This window comes from Scyliorhinus torazame, chromosome 19, assembly GCF_047496885.1.
Source record: "Scyliorhinus torazame isolate Kashiwa2021f chromosome 19, sScyTor2.1, whole genome shotgun sequence".
Taxonomy (NCBI): Eukaryota; Metazoa; Chordata; class Chondrichthyes; order Carcharhiniformes; family Scyliorhinidae; genus Scyliorhinus; species Scyliorhinus torazame.
This window is the reverse complement of record NC_092725.1, coordinates 147,040,875-147,058,104: the sequence shown is the minus strand read 5'-3', so window position 1 is coordinate 147,058,104 and position 17,230 is coordinate 147,040,875. Positions and strand designations below refer to the sequence as shown.

Sequence of the window (17,230 nt, the reverse complement as noted above, 5' to 3'; positions counted from 1 at the left end):
CTTCACCTTACCATTCCTTCCTCGTCTCAGTGGGACAAAACTATTCAGCACTCGCATCAAGTGCTCCTTAAACAATCCCCACATGTTGACAAATGTGAGGTTATCCATTTTAGTAGGAATAACAGCAAAAGGGATTATTATTTAAATGATAAAATATTAAAACATGCTGCTGTGCAGAGAGACCTGGGTGTGCTAGTGCATGAGTCGCAAAAAGTTGGTTTACAGGTGCAACAGGTGATTAAGAAGGCAAATGGAATTTTGTCCTTCATTGCTAGAGGGATGGAGTTTAAGACTAGGGAGGTTATGCTGCAATTGTATAAGGGGTTAGTGAGGCCACACCTGGAGTATTGTGTTCAGTTTTGGTCTCCTTACTTGAGAAAGGACGTCCTGGCACTGGAGGGTGTGCAGAGGAGATTCACTAGGTTAATCCCAGAGCTGAAGGGGTTGGATTACGAGGAGAGGTTGAGTAGACTGGGACTGTACTCGTTGGAATTTAGAAGGATGAGGGGGGAATCTTATAGAAACATATAAAATTATGAAGGGAATAGATAGGATAGATGCGGGCAGGTTGTTTCCACTGGCGGGTGAAAGCAGAAATAGGGGGCATAGCCTCAAATTAAGGAGAAGTAGATTTAGGACTGAGTTTAGGAGGAACTTCTTCACCCAAAGGGTTGTAAATCTATGGAATTCCTTGCCCAGTGAAGCAGTAGGGGCTCCCTTATTAAATGTTTTTAAGATAAAGATAGATAGTTTTTTGAAGAATAAAGGGATTAAGGGTTATGATGTTCGGACCGGTAAGTGGAGCTGAGTCCACAAAAGATCAGCCATGATCTCATTGAATGGTGGAGCAGGCTCGAGGGGCCAGATGGCCGACTCCTGCTCCTAGTTCTTATGTTCTTATTACTGTTGTGCATTTCCCCAAGAACAATTGTTCCCAATTTATGCTCCTCAGCTCCTGTCTAATAGCAGTATAATTTCCCCTCCCCCAATTAAATACCTTCCCATACTATGTGTTCCTATTCCTCTCCATGACTATGGTAAAGGTCAAGAAGTTGTGGTCACTGTCACCGAAATGCTCTCCCACCGAGACATCTAACACCTGGCCTGGTTCGTTGCCGAGCACCAAGTCCAATATGGCCTCCCCCCTAGTCGGCCTATTTACATCTTGAGTCAGGAATCCTTCCTGTACACCTGACAAAATCTGCTCCATCCAAACCATTTGCACTAAGGAGGTTCCAGTCAATATTAGGGAAGTTGAAGTCACCCATGACAACAACTCTGTTACTTCTGCACCTTTCCAAGATCTGCCGCCCAATCTGTTCCTCCATCTCACTGCTGCTATTGGGGGGTCTATAGAAAACTCCCAATAAAGTGATTGCTCCTTTCTTGTTTCTGACTTCCACCCATACTGACTCAGTGGACAAACCCTCCTCAACTACCTCCTTGATTAAAGTCGAAGATACTCTTACCGCTGGCTTCCTGTCTCTTAATACTGACAACAGGAAAATCCGAACACCAATTCTGGCACCCCAGCTTCTCCGAAGATTGCTGTACAACAAAGTTTGAAAATTCCGCTTTTCGGGAAACTGGAGGTCTTTGACACAGGCCTGGACGATGGGCTCAGTAAGCAGAGCGGCCGAGGGATTTTTTCCAGACCAATGGCACCTTGGGAGGGGATTGACAGAAGGTAAACCTCCTGACAGCTTGTGGGGCCTCAATCTTCAGGCATTATAAAAGTCTCACGCACCCGGCTGCTCCAGATTCAAACGTGTTTGATGAATTAGTTGCACTGGTGTCTGATCATAACACTAAACTCTGGGAGAGTCAGTAACAGATTTCTTAACCCAACTCCAACGGCTGTCTGAGAATTGTGATTTTGGGCCATGCCTATCCGAGATGCTGAAGGATCGGCTAATGTGCGGAATCAGCAACATGGTCACACAGAGGAAGCATTGGCAGAGCCAACGTTGGGGTGCAGGAACTCCAAGGTTCCATAGACTACAGTGTCCGTAGTATTGCTCAACCTCCATACCCGACTCCAGGGACATCCCAGGGCAGAGCCCAAATGGCCAGGTCACCTCCAAAGCAACAACCAAGGATACAACACTGCACCTGGCTCAATATTCTGATGCTGCTGCATACCAGGGGGACACCTCCCCTGAGGACAAGGGGAAGTTTTGGCAACATTGCCGGGCGTGTGAGCGTAGAATACACAGCAACCAAATTTGCCAGAACCGGCAGAGGGTGTGTCACCCTGGATAGACATTGAGGTCGCCCCAGCCGGGTCCTTACACTTGGCCCCAGCTGAGGAGGGTAACATGATGTAATTGAACTGCATCACAGCACCGAAGGTGGCAGCGATTCGGTCAAACTGCAGATGAATGGACACCCCCGGGTGATGGAGATGGAACAGGGCCACCATCTCCATCATTGGACAGCAGACCTTCAGCTGACTCCTGCCACTAACCCTGTGTGACCCCCAAGGCCAGATTGGCAACTTACACTGGGGAAGCATGGAGCATCGTAGCAACGACCATGACCCCGGTAACCCATGGGCAACAAACTGTCCGGCTCCCCTTGGTCGTGGAGCAAGGGCTGAGACCTAACCTGTTTGTGTGTGATTGATTGGCTCCTGGTGATTGGCTCCTGGTGATTGGCTCCTGGTGATTGACTACGGGTGATTGGCTACGGGTGATTGGCTACGGGTGATTGATTGGCTCCGGGTGATTGGCTCCTGGTGATTGGCTCCGGGTGATTGGCTACGGGTGATTGGCTACGAGTGATTGGTGATGAGTGATTGATGACGAGTGATTGGTGACGAGTGATTGGCACCTGGTGATTGGCTCCTGGTGATTGGCTCCTGGTGATTGGCTACGGGTGATTGGCTACGGGTGATTGGCTACCGGTGATTGGCTACCGGTGATTGGCTACCGGTGATTGGTGACGAGTGATTGGCTACGGGTGATTGGCTACGGGTGATTGGCTACGGGTGATTGGCTACGGGTGATTGGCTACGGGTGATTGGCTACGGGTGACTGATTGGCTCCGGGTGATTGGCTCCTGGTGATTGGCTCCGGGTGATTGGCTACGGGTGATTGGCTACGAGTGATTGGTGATGAGTGATTGATGACGAGTGATTGGTGACGAGTGATTGGCACCTGGTGATTGGCTCCTGGTGATTGGCTCCTGGTGATTGGCTACGGGTGATTGGCTACGGGTGATTGGCTACGGGTGATTGGCTACCGGTGATTGGCTACCGGTGATTGGTGACGAGTGATTGGCTACGGGTGATTGGCTACGGGTGATTGGCTACGGGTGATTGGCTACGGGTGATTGGCTACCGGTGATTGGTGACGAGTGATTGGCTACGGGTGATTGGCTACGGGTGATTGGCTACGGGTGATTGGCTACGGGTGATTGGCTACGGGTGATTGGCTACGGGTGATTGGCTACGGGTGATTGGCTACGGGTCCTCTGCTCCGACAGGTGGCAGAGTTTCTGATGAGCACTGGAAAATATCCAGAGGTATTTCAGGACGGCCTGGGCAAGATAAAGGGGCTAAAGCACCCATCTATATGGACCCAGAACCCAGTCCAGGTACTTCTGGGTCTGGTAAATTATTACAGGAAGTTTATTCCAAACTTGGCCACCCTGTTGACACCCTTCACATCTTGTCAAGGAAGAAGCAGAAATGGGCTAGGGGAACTCCACAGGAGGAGGCTTCACAGGAATGAAGAGATGGTTGTAATCCTCCCAGCCGCTTGGCCACTATGATCAATCCTGACTGCTCATCCAGACTTGTGACACCTCCTTATGGCATCGGGCAGTACTGTCCCATAGACGGGTGATGGCGCAGAGGCCCATCACATTTGCATCCAGGACTCTGGTAGATAGAAAAAGAAGGCATGACGGTGATATTTGCCATAAATTATTTATGTTTACAGGCCACTTGCTGTTTATGGTTTATATAAATGATTTAGATATGAATGTAGGAGGGGGTTGTGATGGTAAATGGTGAGAGGGATAGCCTCCGATTATCAGAGGATATAGACGGGCTGGTCAGATGGGCTGATGAGTGGCAAATGGAATTCAATCTGGGTAAGTGTGAGGTGATGCACTTGGGCAGGACAAACAAGGTGCGGGAGTACATGATAAACGGCAGGACCCTGGGAAGCACCAAGGATCAGAGGAATCTTGGTGTGCATGTACGCTGGTCCCTTAAGGTAGCTGAGCAGGTGGATACAGTGGTTAAGAAGGTTTATGGGGCCGGATTCTCTGCAGCCCCGCGCTGAAATCGCGTTCGGCACGGGGGCGGATAATCTAATTAGCTAATTAGATAATTAGCCCGCATCCGCAGCTAAAGCTGCGTGAATTACTCCAGGTCTGCACATCCTCCCATGTCTGCGTGGGTTTCCTCCGGGTGCTCCAGTTTCCTCCTACAGTCCAAAGATGTGCAGGTTAGGTGGATTGGCCGTGCTAAATTGCCCTTACTGTCCAAAATTGCCCTTAGTGTTGGGTGGGGTTACTGGGTTATGGGGATAGGGTGGAGGTGTTGACCTTGGGTAGGGTGCTCTTTCCAAGAGCCTGTGCAGACTCGATGGGCCGAATGGCATCCTGCTGCACTGTAAATTCTATGATAACTATGATAACAGATAATGATTTTTGTGTGCGACTATCTTTTCATTTTTCTTTTCAGGTCAAAATACTTTCGTGGCAAGAAGGTTCTGGATGAATATGAGATCCGTTTAGAGCAGGTATGTGTGATGGTGCTTATCTCTCTGGCTACAGAGAGTGTAATTGGTTCAAAGCTCCGTGCATTGATAAAAATATTCAACCAATCACATGTTACAAGTTGTCCAGTAAAGTACCTCATTCTGACCCTGGTAATCCTGGATGACCCAGGAAATGACAAAGGAGAAGAGATATTCCTTTGTCGTACGATTTATAACATTGACTAAATTGTCTAGAGGTTTGTGAGGAATTTTCCTTTGCTGAACAAAAATTTACTAAACTATTTTAAAATGGACTTCCTGTGACCACTGGGCCGAGGCAGGTTGTGAAAAAGGTTTCCCTTTGCAAGATTGTCACCTCTGTTGCAGACATGAGCTGCGATGATAAATACCAGGTATAAAAGGGAGATAATTCACCTGAAGGGTGATGGCACTGACTGATTCACTAATGTCTCCGTCAGCCTTTGTTCCCATTCGTTATGCTTCAAACCTGCTGATTAGTGGCTGCTTAGGATACGTTACGTCGGGTGGAATTCATTGTTTGCTGACACGGGCTCTGGGTCCTGATTTTCTGCGGGTGGTGAGGAGTGGGTGCGATGGAGAGTGGGGGGGCGGGGGACCAGTCACAGGGCCTGATTCGCACAGGGTAGACTGTTAGTTGACTGGAAGGTGGATTGGGGCAATTAGCGGCTGTGGGGCTGGGAACAGAGGTGGGCCTGACATTTAATAAGCAATTATGGTGGCTCTCATTTAACTAATTGAATTGTAACTTGGAAGATAAATGGCAGAGGGCAGGAAGTCAGCTCAGGGCTGGAAGGTGGGACAGTTATCTGAGGCAGAGCGAGATTATGGGCTGAAAATGGAGGAGCCCACCATGACTCAGGACTTTGAGCGCATGAGCTCCTCCATTGAGGGTGGCAACCCCTGAGAGCGATATGGGGCAGCACATGGAGTGAATAGAGCAACTGCATTGACATCCACAGGATGCAAGTCTCACAAGATTGATTCCACAGAGAGATTTGTCGTATGAAGAAAGATTGAGCACTTTAGGTCGATACTCTCTTGGGTTTAGAAGAATGAGGGGAGATCTGGTTGAGGTATACAAGATGAGAAAAGGTACGGATAAAATGGACGTAGAGCAGATTTGCCTCATGTGGGGAATTCTAGAACGCGAATTCATAGTTTTAGGATACGGGGTAACAGGTTTAAAACCTGTGGTGGTATGTATTAGGGGTAGTACGGTACCTGTGATGCCGAGAGGCTATTGGTAGACAGACACTGGGTCCTGGTTGGATCTGCTGCCTGCTGGCTCCACCCAGTAAGGCGGAGTATAATAGCCCTGGTTCTCCCAGCAGCCGCATTCTGTAACTGAGCTGCTGGGGAACAAGTCTTGCTTAATAAAGCTTCGAGTGACTTCATCACTTCTCGATTCATGAGTAATTGGTTGCGCTACAATTTATTAAGCCGACTTAAAGAGACTATGGAGCTCTGATCGCCCCGGAGTGTCTGCGAATCAGCCCCCATGCAGCAAACTCAGCAGCCGTACTTAAACACTGGCTAGCATGCTTCGAAGGATACCTCCGAATGCCCCCGGCTGGACCACGGAAGACCAGAAAATGCAGGTCCGGCATTCCAGGGTGAGCCCGGAGATCTACACGCTCATCGAAGACGCGGAGGATTTCCCGACGGCGCTCACCATGCTGAAAGGGGTCTACATTCGGCCCGTAAACCAAGTCTACGCACGCCACCAACTCGCGATGAGACGGCAAATCCCCGGAGAATCGCTGGACGGGTTCTACAGCCGCTGCTGATATTGGGAAGGAACTGCAACTGCCCGTCGGTGAGCGCAAACGAACATACGGAGCTCCTAATCAGGGATGCTTTTGTGGCAGGTATGACCTCTTCTCAAATTTGCCAAAGACTGCTAGAGAGAGACTCGTTAGGACTCACAGAGGCACGGGCCCTTGCGGCCTCCCTCGACGTGGCTCACAAAATGCCCGTGCCTACAGCCCCGACCGCGCGGCAGCCCCTTGGGCTCCGTGGACCCCCGTTGCGACCGACTCCTCAGCACTCCCCACCCCTCCGCAAGCCTGCGCGGCCAGAGCACCAGACCACCCGGGTGGGCCCCGCTGCTATTTTTGCGGGCAGGCGAAACACCCCCGGCAGCGCTGCCCGGCCCGTTCAGCCATCTGTAAAAGCTGCAGCAAAAAGGGGCACTACTCAGCGGTGTGCCAGTCCCGGGGGGTCGCCGCAATCTCCGGGGGAGAACGGGGACAGCCGACTCAACCCCCCCCAACGATCCATGTGCGGCCAGCGGGCACCGCCATTTTGGGTCCCGGACGCCACGCAGGGAGGATGGGCGCCGCCATCCTGTGACCCCCCCGGCCACGTGCGATCCATGGGCATGGCCATTTTGTCCGCCCCACGACCGCGTGCGATCCATGGACGCCGCCATCTTGGCTGATAGCCAAGGACCCCAGCATAGACGGCTCCACGGGGTCTGAGGAAAACGCCGCGATGCAACAACCACGACTGGCTTCGGTGACCCTGGACCAATCGCGGCCCCGAACGCTCCAAACGGCAACAACAACGGTGCTGGTCAACGGGCACGAGACGCCCTGCCTGATCGACTCTGGGAGCACGGAAAGTTTTATCCACCTGGATACGGTAAGACGCTGTTTTCTTTCCATTCGTTCGAGCACCCAAAAGATTTTCCTAGCAGCGGGATCCCATTCCGTAGAGAACAAAGAACAAAGAAATGTACAGCACAGGAACAGGCCCTTCGGCCCTCCAAGCCTGTGCCGACCATGCTGCCCGACTAAACTACAATCTTCTACACTTCCTGGGTCCGTATCCCTCTATTCCCATCCTATTCATGTATTTGTCAAGATGCCCCTTAAATGTCACTATCGTCCCTGCTTCCACCACCTCCTCCGGTAGCGAGTTCCAGGCACCCACTACCCTCTGCGTAAAAAACTTGCCTCGTACATCTCCTCTAAACCTTGCCCCTCTCACCTTAAACCTATGCCCCCTAGTAATTGACCCCTCTACCCCAGGGAAAAGCCTCTGACTATCCACTCTGTCTATGCCCCTCATAATTTTGTAGACCTCTATCAGGTCGCCCCTCAACCTCCTTCGTTCCAGTGAGAACAAACCGAGTCTATTCAACCGCTCCTCATAGCTAATGCCCTCCATATCAGGCAACATTTTGGTAAATCTCTTCTGCACCCTCTCTAAAGCCTCCACATCCTTCTGGTAGTGTGGCGACCAGAATTGAACACTATACTCCAAGTGTGGCCTAACTAAGGTTCTATAAAGCTGCAACATGACTTGCCAATTCTTATACTCAATGCCCCGGCCAATGAAGGCAAGCATGCCGTATACCTTCTTGATTACCTTCTCCACCTGTGTTGCCCCTTTCAATGACCTGTGGACCTGTACTCCTAGATCTCTTTGACTTTCAATACTCTTGAGGGTTCTACCATTCACTGTATATTCCCTACCTGCATTAGACCTTCCAAAATGCATTACCTCACATTTGTCCGGATTAAACTCCATCTGCCATCTCTCCGCCCAAGTCTCCAAACAATCTAAATCCTGCTGTATCCTCTGACAGTCCTCATCGCTATCCGCAATTCCACCAAGTCCGCAAACTTACTAATCAAACCAGTTACATGTTCCTCCAAATCATTTATATATACTACAAACAGCAAAGGTCCCAGCACTGATCCCTGTGGAACACCACTGGTCACAGCCCTCCAATTAGAAAAGCATCCTTCCATTGCTACTCTCTGCCTTCTGTGACCTAGCCAGTTCTGTATCCACCAGCTCACCCCTGATCCCGGGTGACTTCACCTTTTGTACTAGTCTACCATGAGGGACCTTGTCAAAGGCCTTACTAAAGTCCATATAGACAACATCCACTGCCCTACCTGCATCAACCATCTTAGTGACCTCCTCGAAAAACTCTATCAAGTTAGTGAGACACGACCTCCCCTTCACAAAACCATGCTGCCTCTCACTAATACGTCCATTTGCTTCCAAATGGGAGTAGATGCTGTCTCGAAGAATTCTCTCCAGTATTTTCCCTACCACTGAAGTAAGGCTCACCGGCCTGTAGTTCCCTGGATTATCCTTGCTACCCTTCTTAAACAAAGGAACAACATTGGCTATTCTCCAGTCCTCCGGGACATCACCTGAAGACAGTGAGGATCCAAAGATTTATTCAAGGCCTCAGCAATTTCCTCCCCAGCCTCCTTCAGTATTCTGGGGTAGATCCCATCAGGCCTTGGGGACTTATCTACCTTAATATTTTTTAAGACACCCAACACCTCGTCTTTTTGGATCTCAATGTGACCCAAGCTATCTACACACCCTTCTCCAGACTCAACATCTACCAATTTCTTCTCTTTGGTGAATACTGATGCAAAGTATTCATTTAGTACCTTGCCCATTTCCTCTGGCTCCACACATAGATTCCCTTGCCTATCCTTCAGTGGGCCAACCCTTTCCCTGGCTACCCTCTTGCTTTTTATGTACGTGTAAAAAGCCTTGGGATTTTCCTTAACTCTATTTGCCAATGACTTTTCGTGACCCCTTCTAGCCCTCCTGACTCCTTGCTTAAGTTCCTTCCTACTTTCCTTATATTCCACACAGGCTTCGTCTGTTCCCAGCCTTTTAGCCCTGACAAATGCCTCCTTTTTCTTTTTGACGAGGCCTACAATATCTCTCGTTATCCAAGGTTCCCGAAAATTTCCGTATTTATCTTTCTTCCTCACAGGAACATGCCGGTCCTGAATTCCTTTCAACTGACACTTGAAAGCCTCCCACATGTCAGATGTTGATTTGCCCTCAAACATCCGCCCCCAATCTATGTTCTTCAGTTCCCGCCTAATATTGTTATAATTAGCCTTCCCCCAAGAGATCAAAGGGTTCTGCATCGCGAACCTAATGGTGCAAGGGAGGGAGTTTAAGAATTATCGGCTCTATGTCCTTCCCAAACTCTGCGCTCCCACTCTCTTCGGGTTAGATTTCCAATGTAACCTCCAGAGCCTAACGTTCCAATTCGGCGGCCCTATACCCCCCCTCACTATCTGCAGCCTTGCGACCCTCAAGGTTGAACCGCCTCCTTGTTTGCGAACCTCACCCCGGATTGCAAACCAGTCGCCACTAGGAGCAGACGATACAGCGCCCAGGACCGAACGTTTATCCGGTCTGAAGTCCAGCGGCTGCTGAAGGAAGGCATAATCCAGGCCAGCAATAGTCCCTGGAGAGCCCAGGTGGTAGTTGTAAAGACCGGGGAGAAGCAGAGGATGGTCGTAGACTATAGTCAGACCATCAATAGGCACACGCAGCAAGATGCGTACCCTCTCCCCCGCATATCTGAATTGGTCAATCGGATTGCACAGTACAAGGTCTTTTCCACCGTGGACCTTAAGTCCGCCTACCACCAGCTTCCCATCCGCCCGAGTGACCGCAAGAGCACGGCCTTCGAGGCAGATGGGCGGCTCTACCACTTTTTAAGGATTCCATTTGGCGTCACTAATGGAGTCTCGGTCTTCCAACGGGAGATGGACCGAATGGTTGATCAGCACGGTTTGCGGGCCACGTTCCCATACCTCGACAATGTAACCATCTGCGGCCATGACCAGCAGGACCACGACGCCAACCTCCTCAAATTCCTCCAGACCGCTAACGCACTGAACCTCACCTATAACGAGGAAAAATGCGTGTTTAGCACCAACCGTCTGGCCATTCTGGGATACGCAGTACGTAATGGAGTGATAGGCCCCGACCCTGAACGCATGCGCCCCTTTATGGAATTTCCCCTCCCCCACTGCTCCAAAGCCCTGAAACACTGCCTGGGCTTCTTCTCGTACTACGCCCAGTGGGTTCCCCAATACGCAGACAAGGCCCGCCCGTTAATCCGGTCCACTACCTTCCCCCTGTCGACAGAGGCTCGCCAGGCCTTCAGCCGCATCAAAGCGGATATCGCAAAGGCCACGATGCACGCAATCGACGAGTCCCCCCCCTTCCAAGTCGAGAGCGACGCATCCGATGTACCTCTGGCGGCCACCCTCAACCAAGCGGGCAGACCCGTGGCCTTTTTCTCCCGGACCCTCCGCGCCTCAGAAATCCGCCACTCTTCAGTGGAAAAGGAAGCCCAAGCCATAGTGGAAGCTGTGCGACATTGGAGGCATTACCTGGCCGGCAGGAGATTCACTCTCCTCACTGACCAACGGTCGGTAGCCTTTATGTTCGATAATACACAGCGGGGCAAAATCAAGAACGACAAGATCTTAAGGTGGAGGATTGAGCTCTCCAGCTATAAGTATGAGATCTTGTATCGTCCCGGAAAGCTGAACGAGCCGTCCGATGCCCTATCCCGCGGCACATGTGCCAACGCACAAGTAGACCGCCTCCAAGCCCTCCACGAGGACCTCTGCCACCCGGGGGTCACTCGATTCTACCATTTTGTGAAGTCCCGCAACCTCCCCTACTCTGTTGAGGAGGTCCGTACAGTCACCAGGAACTGCCAAATCTGCGCAGAGTGCAAACCGCACTTTTTCAGGCCGGATAGAGCGCACCTGATAAAGGCTTCCCGCCCCTTTGAACGCCTCAGTTTGGATTTCAAAGGCCCCCTCCCCTCCACCGACCGCAACGCATACTTCCTAAACGTGGTGGTTGAATACTCCTGGTTCCCTTTCGCCATCCCCTGCCCCGACATGACAGCGGCCACAGTCATTAAAGCCCTCTGCTCCATCTTTACACTGTTCGGTTTCCCCGCCTACATCCACAGCGACAGGGGGTCCTCCTTCATGAGCAACGAGCTGCGTCAGTTCCTGCTCAGCAAGGGCATCGCCTCGAGCAGGACAACCAGTTACAACCCCCGGGGGAACAGTCAGGTAGAGAGGGAGAATGGAACGGTCTGGAAGACCGTCCTGCTGGCCCTACGGTCCAGGGATCTCCCAGTTTCCCGTTGGCAGGAAGTCCTCCCGGATGCCCTCCACTCCATCCGGTCGCTGCTGTGTACCACCACTAACCAAACGCCCCACGAGCACCTCCTTGTCTTCCCTAGGAAGTCCTCCTCCGGAACGTCGCTGCTGACCTGGCTGGCAACTCCAGGACCCATCTTGCTCCGAAAGCATGTGCGGGGTCACAAACCGGACCCATTGATGAGAGTTCACCTTCTCCACGCAAACCCTCAGTACACCACGGCGTACCCCGATGGCAGACAGGACACGGTCTCCCTGCGGGACCTGGCGCCCGCCAGAACCACCCCCCCCCCAACACCAATCACCCCCTCCCTCCCACCGGCGCACCCCACGGCCACTCCCTTCCCGGGTGGATCGGTCCTCCTCCCGTGCCCGCCCAGGAGTAAGGAAACAGGGACGAACAGCGCAACGCTCTCAGAGAAGACATTGCCCGAGCCAGCACCTGCACCATCACCGGGTGGGCTGAGGCGATCGACGAGGACGACCAGGGCACCCGCTCAACTCGTGGAATCCGTGTGACAAAAATCTGTAAATAATTCTGACAAAACCTGTAAATAGTTAACTGTTGAGCTCAATGCATAGCCACTGTATGAAATTAATTCCAGGACCAGCTTTGTAAACCCCTACCACCATGCGACCCACCACCCCGTCGGGTTCCTTTTTAACAAGGGATGAATGTGGTGGTATGTATTAGGGGTAGTACGGTACCTGTGATGCCGAGAGGCTATTGGTAGACAGACACTGGGTCCTGTTGGATCTGCCGCCTGCTGGCTCCACCCAGTAAGGCGGAGTATAAGAGCCCGGGTTCTCCCAGCAGCCGCATTCTGTAACTGAGCTGCTGGGGAACAAGTCTGCCTAATAAAGCCTTCGATTGACTTCATCACTTCTCGACTCGTGAGTAATTGATTGTGCTACAAAACCGAGATGAGGAGAAACTACGGGCAGGATTCTCCGTTTCTGAGACGAGAGGCTGGATTCTCAGATTCTGAGGCTATGTCCAGAGCATGTGTCTAGTCTTACGACCAAAATGGCGGCGGTGCCCCCGCACCAATGCTCCGCCCCCGCACCGTGCTCCGCCCCCGCACCGTGCTCCGCCCCTGCACTGATGCTCCGCCCCCGCACCGATGCTCCGCCCCCGCACCGATGCTCCGCCCCCGCACCAATGCTCCGCCCCCGCACCAATGCTCCGCCCCCGCACCGTGCTCCGCCCCCGCACTGTGCTCCGCCCCGCACTGTGCTCCGCCCCCGCACGGTGCTCCGCCCCGCACTGTGCTCCGCCCCGCACTGTGCTCCGCCCCCGCACTGTGCTCCGCCCCCGCACCATGCTCCGCCCCCGCACTGTGGTCCGCCCCCGCACTGTGCTCCGCCCCCGCACCGTGCTCCGCCCCCGCACCGAAGCTCCGCCCCCGCACTGTGCTCCGCCCCCGCACCATGCTCCGCCCCCGCACTGTGCTCCGCCCCCGCACCGAAGCTCCGCCCCCGCACTGTGCTCCGCCCCCGCACTGTGCTCCGCCCCCGCACCGTGCTCCGCCCCCGCACCGAAGCTCCGCCCCCGCACTGTGCTCCGCCCCCGCACCGAAGCTCCGCCCCCGCACTGTGCTCCGCCCCCGCACTGTGCTCCGCCCCCGCACCGTGCTCCGCCCCCGCACCGAAGCTCCGCCCCCGCACTGTGCTCCGCCCCCGCACCATGCTCCGCCCCCGCACTGTGGTCCGCCCCCGCACCATGCTCCGCCCCCGCACTGTGCTCCGCCCCCGCACTGTGCTCCGCCCCCGCACTGTGGTCCGCCCCCGCACCATGCTCCGCCCCCGCACTGTGCTCCGCCCCCGCACCGTGCTCCGCCCCCGCACCGAAGCTCCGCCCCCACACTGATGCTCCGCCCCCGCACCGTGCTCCGCCCCCGCACTGATGCTCCACCCCCGCACCGAAGCTCCGCCCCCACACTGATGCTCCGCCCCTGCACCGATGCTCCGCCCCCGCACCGATGCTCCGCCCCCGCACCGTGCTCCGCCCCTGCACTGATGCTCCGCCCCCGCACCGATGCTCCGCCCCCGCACCGATGCTCCGCCCCCGCACCAGTGCTCCGCCCCCACACTGATGCTCCGCCCCCGTAGCTGCGCACGCACAGGCGGCAACCTGCAGAGGTCGCGCAATACAATGTGATGATGGCCGCGCGCGGAACCGGCCGGCACGATAGTCCCCCCTGCAACCACCTGGACCACCCCCCACCAGTCCCCTACAGCCCCCACCGAAGCCCCCCCAACTTGGGGAGGGGGGTGAGAACCATCTTTGGACTGTGGGAGGAAACCGGAATACCTGGAGGAAATCCACGCAGGCACAGGGAGAACGTGCAAACTCCACACAGACAGTCACCCAAGCCGGGAATCAAACCCGGGTCCCTGGTGCTGTGAAGCAACAGTGCTAACCACTGTACCGCCCATAAAGTCGCTCAGCATCATCCTCACAATTCACTTTTCTCCCTCGCTTAGTCTCATCTGCAAATTTAGAGATTTTGCCCTCAACACCCACTTCTAAATCATTTATATAAATCAGAAAAAGCAACGGTCCCAACACTGAGCCTGGGGAACATCACTTTCAACTTGTCTCCAGTCTGAGAAATGTTCATCTACACCTCCCCTCAGAGGCCCCAGCACAGATCAGTGTGGAACATCGCTAGTCACAACCTTCCATTCAGGAAAACACCCTTCTACTACTATATATACCTTCTGTGACCGAGCCAGTTCTGTATCCATCTTACCGCCTCACCTCTGATCCCGTGTGACCACCTTTTGTATCAGTCTGCCATGAGGCACCTTGTCAAAGGCTTTGCTGAAGTCCATGTAAACAACATCTACTACTCTCCCCTCATCAATCATCTTTGTCACCTCCTCAAAAATCCCGATCAAGTTAGTGAGGCACGACCTCCCCTTCACAAAACCATGCTGTCTATCGCTAATGAGTCCATTTATTTCCAAATGCGTATAACTCCTGTCCCTGAGAATTCTCTCCAATAATTTACCTACTAACGACGTGAGGCTCGCCGGCCTACTGTTTCCAGGATTATCCCTGCTACCTTTCTTAAACAGCGGGACCACATTCACTATTCTCCAGTCCCCTGGGATCTCACCTGTAGCCAATGAGGACACAAAGATGTCGGTCAACACCCAAGCAATTTCCTCCCTTACTTCCCTCAGTATTCTGGGGTAAATTCCATCCGGCCCAGGAGACTTATCTACCTTAATACCTTTTAAAAGACACAATACCTCCTTCTTTTTGATGTCAACATGATCCAGACGGTCCACACACCCGACCCAAGAGTCACCTTCCATAAAGTCCCTTTCTTTGGTGAACACTGATGCACAGTACTCATTTAGTACCTCGCCCATTTCCTATGGCTCAACACATTAATTCCCCCCACTGTCCTTAAGTGGTCCAATCCTTTCCCTGGCCACCCTCTTGCTTTTTACATATGAATAAAAAGCTTTGGGATTCACCTTAATCCTACTTGCCAAGGACTTTTCATGATCCCTCCCAGCCCTCCTAATTTCCCGCTTCAGTACCTTCCTACTTTCTTTATACTCATCAAGGGTTTCGACTGCCCCCACCTTTCTCGACCGTACAAAAGCCTCCTTTTTCTTTTTGCTGAGGTTCACAATATCCCTCGTTATCCAAGGCTCCCTAAACTTCCCATACATATCCTTCGTCCTCTCAGGAATGTGACTTTCCTGAATCCTAATCAACTGTTGATTGAAAGACTCCCACATGTCCGATGTTGATTTATTATCCGACAGCCGCACCCAATCCAAATTCTTAAATTCCTGTCTAATGTTATTGTAAGTTGCCTTTCCCCAGTTTAGCACCTTAACGGGAGGGTTACCCTCATCCCGATCCAAAAGTACCCTGAAACTTACAGAATTGTGGTCACTACTCCCAAAATGTTCCCCGACTGAAACCTCAACCACCAGTTCAGGCTCAAAGATCAAAGAAATGTACAGCACAGGAACAGGCCCTTTGGCCCTCCAAGCCCGTGCTGACCATGCTGCCCGTCTAAACTAAAATCTTCTACACAGAGTCTGTATCCCTCTATTCCCATCCTATTCACGTATTTGTCAAGATGCCTGTTAAACGTCACTATCGTCCCTGCTTCCACCACCTCCTCCGGCAGCGGGTTCCAGGCACCCACTACCCTCTGTGTAAAAAAACTTGCCTCGTACATCTCCTCTAAACCTTGGCCCTCGCATCTTTAACCTATTCCCCCTAGTAATTGACCCCTCTACCCTGGGAAAAAGCCTCTGACTATCCACTCTGTCTATGCCCCTCATAATTTTGTAGACCTCTATCAGGTTGCCCCTCAACCTCCGTCGTTCCAGTGAGAACAAACCGAGTTTATTCAACCTCTCCTCAAAGCTAATGCCCTCCATACCAGGCAACATTCTGGTAAATCTCTTCTGCACCCTCTCTAAAGCCTCCACATCCTTCTGGTAGTGTGGCGACCAGAATTGAACACTGTACTCCAAGTGTGGCCTAATTAAGGTTCTATACAGCTGCAACATGACTTGCCAATTCTTATACTCAATGCCCCGGCCAATGAAGGCAAGCATGCCGTATGCCTTCTTGACCACCTTCTTCTCCAGCTGTGTTGCCCCTTTCAGTGAGGGCTGGTTTTGCTCAGTGGGCTAGACAGCTGGTTTGTGATGCAGAACAAGGCCAGCAGCGCGGGTTCAATTCCCGTACTAGCTTACCCGAACATGTGCCGGAATGTGGTGGCTAGGGGCTTTTCACAGTAACTTCATACTTGTGACAAAAAGAGGTTATTATTATTATTATCTGTGGACCTGTACACCTAGATCTCTCTGTACACTGTCAATACTCTTGAGGATTCTACCATTCACTGTATATTCCCGACCTGCATTAGACACAAAACCATGCTGCCTCTCACTAATACGTCCATTTGCCTCCAAATGGGAGTAGATCCTGTCTCGAAGAATTCTCTCCAGTAATTTCCCAACCACTGACGCAAGGCTCACCGGCCTGTAGTTCCCTGGATTATCCTTGCTACCCTTCTTAAACAGAGGAACAACATTGGCTATTCTCCAGTCCTCCGGGACATCACCTGAAGACAGTGAGGATCCAAAGATTTCTGTCAAGGCCTCAGCAATTTCCTCTCCAGCCTCCTTCAGTATTCTGCGGTAGATCCCATCAGGCCCTGGGGACTTATCTACCTTAATATTTTTTAAGACACCCAACACCTCGTCTTTTTGGATCTCAATGTGACCCAGGCTATCTACACACCCTTCTCCAGACTCAACATCCAATATCCAACACTCATTCCCCAATACCAGATCCAGTACTGCCCCTTCCCTAGTTGGTCTATCTCATAATAATCTTTATTGTCACAAGCAGGCTTACATTAACACTGCATTGAAGTTACTGTGAAAATCTCCAAGTCGCCACATTCTGACACCTGTTCGGGTACACAGAGGGAGAATTCAGATTGTCCAATTCAC

General features: G+C 52.4%; 1 protein-coding gene across 2 annotated transcripts in view; it reads left to right on the top strand.

Moving 5' to 3' along the window:
* LOC140396596 (synapsin-3-like) overlaps positions 1-17,230 on the top strand; it is a 749,989-nt gene that overhangs the window by 163,024 nt on the left and 569,735 nt on the right. For both annotated transcript variants that reach the window (XM_072485394.1, XM_072485395.1), the window contains exon 3: positions 4,697-4,754. In XM_072485394.1, the coding sequence (XP_072341495.1) occupies positions 4,697-4,754 (58 nt within the window). The remainder of the gene's footprint in view (positions 1-4,696; positions 4,755-17,230) is intronic.